General features: G+C 49.9%; 1 protein-coding gene across 1 annotated transcript in view; it reads left to right on the top strand.

Moving 5' to 3' along the window:
- The window catches only part of LOC114073158 (nebulin-like), a gene marked incomplete at its 3' end in the record, with an annotated part of 7,855 nt that extends 4,806 nt beyond the window's left edge, over positions 1-3,049 (top strand). The window contains exons 6-10 of the mRNA XM_027910945.1: positions 7-193; positions 814-1,017; positions 1,153-1,257; positions 2,497-2,604; positions 2,776-3,049. Coding sequence (XP_027766746.1) covers positions 7-193; positions 814-1,017; positions 1,153-1,257; positions 2,497-2,604; positions 2,776-3,049 — 878 coding nt within the window. The remainder of the gene's footprint in view (positions 1-6; positions 194-813; positions 1,018-1,152; positions 1,258-2,496; positions 2,605-2,775) is intronic.
- Positions 3,050-3,052: the final 3 nt, after the last annotated feature.

Raw genomic sequence — 3,052 nt, 5'->3', positions numbered from 1 at the left:
CTACAGGAAGGCCTACCACGACTCCAAGACCCAGATCCACATCCCCGTGGATGCCCTGTCGGTGCAGGCGGCCAAGGAGTGCCAGGCACTGGTCAGTGACATCGACTACAAGCAGTACCTGCACCAGTGGACGTGTCTTCCCGACCAGAACGACGTGATCCACGCGCGGCAGGCCTACGACCTGCAGAGCGACGTGAGTGGGGATAACTTTGGGAAAGCTCTATGTCTGTGGTTCTGTTTCATACTGACTGACCAAATATCCTCTCAAATGCACATTCATGAGCCTGCAGCCTGTCCTGCTGTGTTTATTTTGTCCTTTCCAAATCAGCAGTGCTTTCAGCCTGGGGGCCAGTAATATCCTGGGTGGTTCATAAGGAGGCTGTGTTTTCTTGGGCTGCTACAGAGTGTTTGCTTGCAGCCTACTTGCAGATTATGCCCTTGGTTTGTATGTAACAGGTGTCTTCAAAGCATCTTTGTTTCTGTGAAAATCAGGGGTTTAGCTGTGTGTGGAAAGCACCTGGTACATCACAGTGCCATTGGCTGTTTGCTGTGTAACTGTGTGAGAAGGAATTTGGGGAAAGCTTTATGGGAAGTCCCTGCACAAAGAGTTAGAACCACAGAATGGTTTGAGTTGGAAGGGACCTTGAAGATCATCTCAGTCCAGCCCTCAAGAGCAGGGACACCTTCCACTAGAACAGGTTACTCAGAGCCTCATCCACCCTGGTTCTGAACATCTCCAGGGATGGAGAATCCACAACCCTTCTGGGCAAAGAGTCATCTGTGCAGCACCAGTAACCCTCGGTTCGTTTGCAGAACGTGTACAAGTCCGACCTGGAATGGCTGAGAGGCATTGGCTGGCTGACAGAAGGGTCTGTGGAGGTGGTGAAAGCCAAGAAGGCGCAGGAGCTGCTCAGTGACCGCTTGTACCGCACGCGGCCCGAGCAGCTCAAGTTCACCAGCATCACCGACTCCCTGGACGTTGTCCTGGCCAAGACCAACGCCATGCAGCTCAGTGATGTAAGCTCACCTTGCACATTTCTTGTCTTTGTGGTGGGCAGTAGAATTGGAAATCAGTCACTGGAATTACCCAAGAATTCCCATCGGGGTTTTTTCCCCCCTAGTGAAAAGCCATTGTTCTTCCTTTCTCCTCAGCGTCTCTATCGTGAGGCCTGGGACAAGGACAAGACCCAGATCTCTGTGCCTTCTGACACTCCTGTGATGCTGCAGTCCAAAGTCAACGCTCTCAACATCAGCAATGTAAGAGAGTTAAATGAAATGCTTGTGAAGTGTTAGAAAATTAACAACAATCGTTCTTTGTGTTTTGGCCTGTGTCTTTTAGGTTTTGCTGTAAATGGTGGTGCACAAACACCATCTTCTAATGTGCTTGTGAACAGGAAATTAGATCCAGGTGCTCTTTACGCTGAGAGGTTGTGAGTTGGTGAGCAAACTCCAAAGTTCAGTGGTGCAACCCCTTTGGCACAACCTCCCAAATAATTTCCGTGAAGAGCTTTTGGAGTCTGCAGACTCCTCAGCCCTGACAGGTTTTGCAGACTTGTGTTGTTTCACCCACTAGTTTTATGGGACTTACACACTGCAGATTTTGTACAGCTGGAAACATTTCCCATTTTGCATTTCTAGCAGGACTTGACAGGAGCTTTGCCTGGAACATGTATTTCCTCCCGGCCTTTCTTGCTGTTGATGGTATTAAACATTTTCCAAAAGCACCTGATGTGACTGGATGAGGCATGAAATATTTCAAGTGCTATTGCAAAAGACATTTCACTTCCCCTGTTTTTGTCTTGCTTGTGCTTTGATAACTGGGGTTTTTTTAGAGTTCCTTATAGTCTGGTTTGCAATAGCATTTGGTTTCTGAATTTTCACAGACGTTAAAAATAAAAATACCCACCTGTGCTAATGACAGAGTTGCCAGAAGGCCTGGCCGAGCTTCTGTGACTGAGATGGCACAAAGAAGGAGCCCTCATGTTCCTGGGCTTGGTGTCCTGGACAAGCTGAGTGTCTCTAGATACATGAAGGCACTTTGGGTTCTGTTCAGTCTCAAAAATGGACTGAGTCTGTCTGCCTGCACTCCCTTTCTCGATAGGACTAAAAAGCTGGGAAACAAAGAAGTCCCTGGCAGCTGTCAGGAGGCTTCAGAACTTCAGGCCAGTCTAGGTCTGTTTTGTCAGTAGAACAGATGTTTCTGTGACCCTGCAATCAGGTGTGTGTGAGCAGAGCCTCTGGATCATACACAGGTCTCTTACAGGGGACACAGTGAGATGTTTTGGGGAATATTCCTGCTACCTCTTTCTGTTTTGGATCTTGCACCTATTTTAAGTCTTGAGTTTTCTCTTAAGACCTTTGCCAGGATCATTATTGTAACCCTGCCCGTTACAGGGGGCAAACAGAGTAATTCCCAGGGAAGTAGCTTTCAAGGGAAGGAATTTGTATCATAGAGACTTTGCTGTGTTTAACAAAGGTGAATTATTTCCTTTGCAGAAACATTATCAGAAGGCCTGGGATGAGGCCAAGGCAAAGAGCTACGACATAAGAGCTGATGCCATTCCCATCAAACAAGCCAAGGCCTCCAGGGACATCTGCAGTGAGGTACAGTCCTCTCCTGGCATGGGGGTGGTGTCTGTCCCTGTGTCCAGCTCAGCAGCTCGGAGCGAGGTTCATCTCGAGGGGCCGAGAGCTGGGGAAGCTGCAGACCCTTCTGTTTGGTGCCCTGTGCGGGTGAGCAATGAGTGACTGCTCGTGTCACCTCTGCCCTTGCAGTACAAGTACAAAGAGACCCACGAGAAGCAGAAGGGGCACTACATCGGGTGCCCCAGCGCCAAGGACGACCCCAGGCTTGCGTTGGCGGCGCGGGCCATGGCGCTGCAGAATGACCGCCTCTACAGGAAGGCCTACCACGACTCCAAGACCCAGATCCACATCCCCGTGGATGCCCTGTCGGTGCAGGCGGCCAAGGAGTGCCAGGCACTGGTCAGTGACATCGACTACAAGCAGTACCTGCACCAGTGGACGTGTCTTCCCGACCAGAACGACGTGA

Source organism: Empidonax traillii, unplaced genomic scaffold (assembly GCF_003031625.1).
Source record: "Empidonax traillii isolate 1590-97213 ecotype Southwest subspecies unplaced genomic scaffold, ASM303162v1 scaffold5542:size7898, whole genome shotgun sequence".
Taxonomy (NCBI): Eukaryota; Metazoa; Chordata; class Aves; order Passeriformes; family Tyrannidae; genus Empidonax; species Empidonax traillii.
This window is presented reverse-complemented; position numbering and strand designations above follow the sequence as displayed.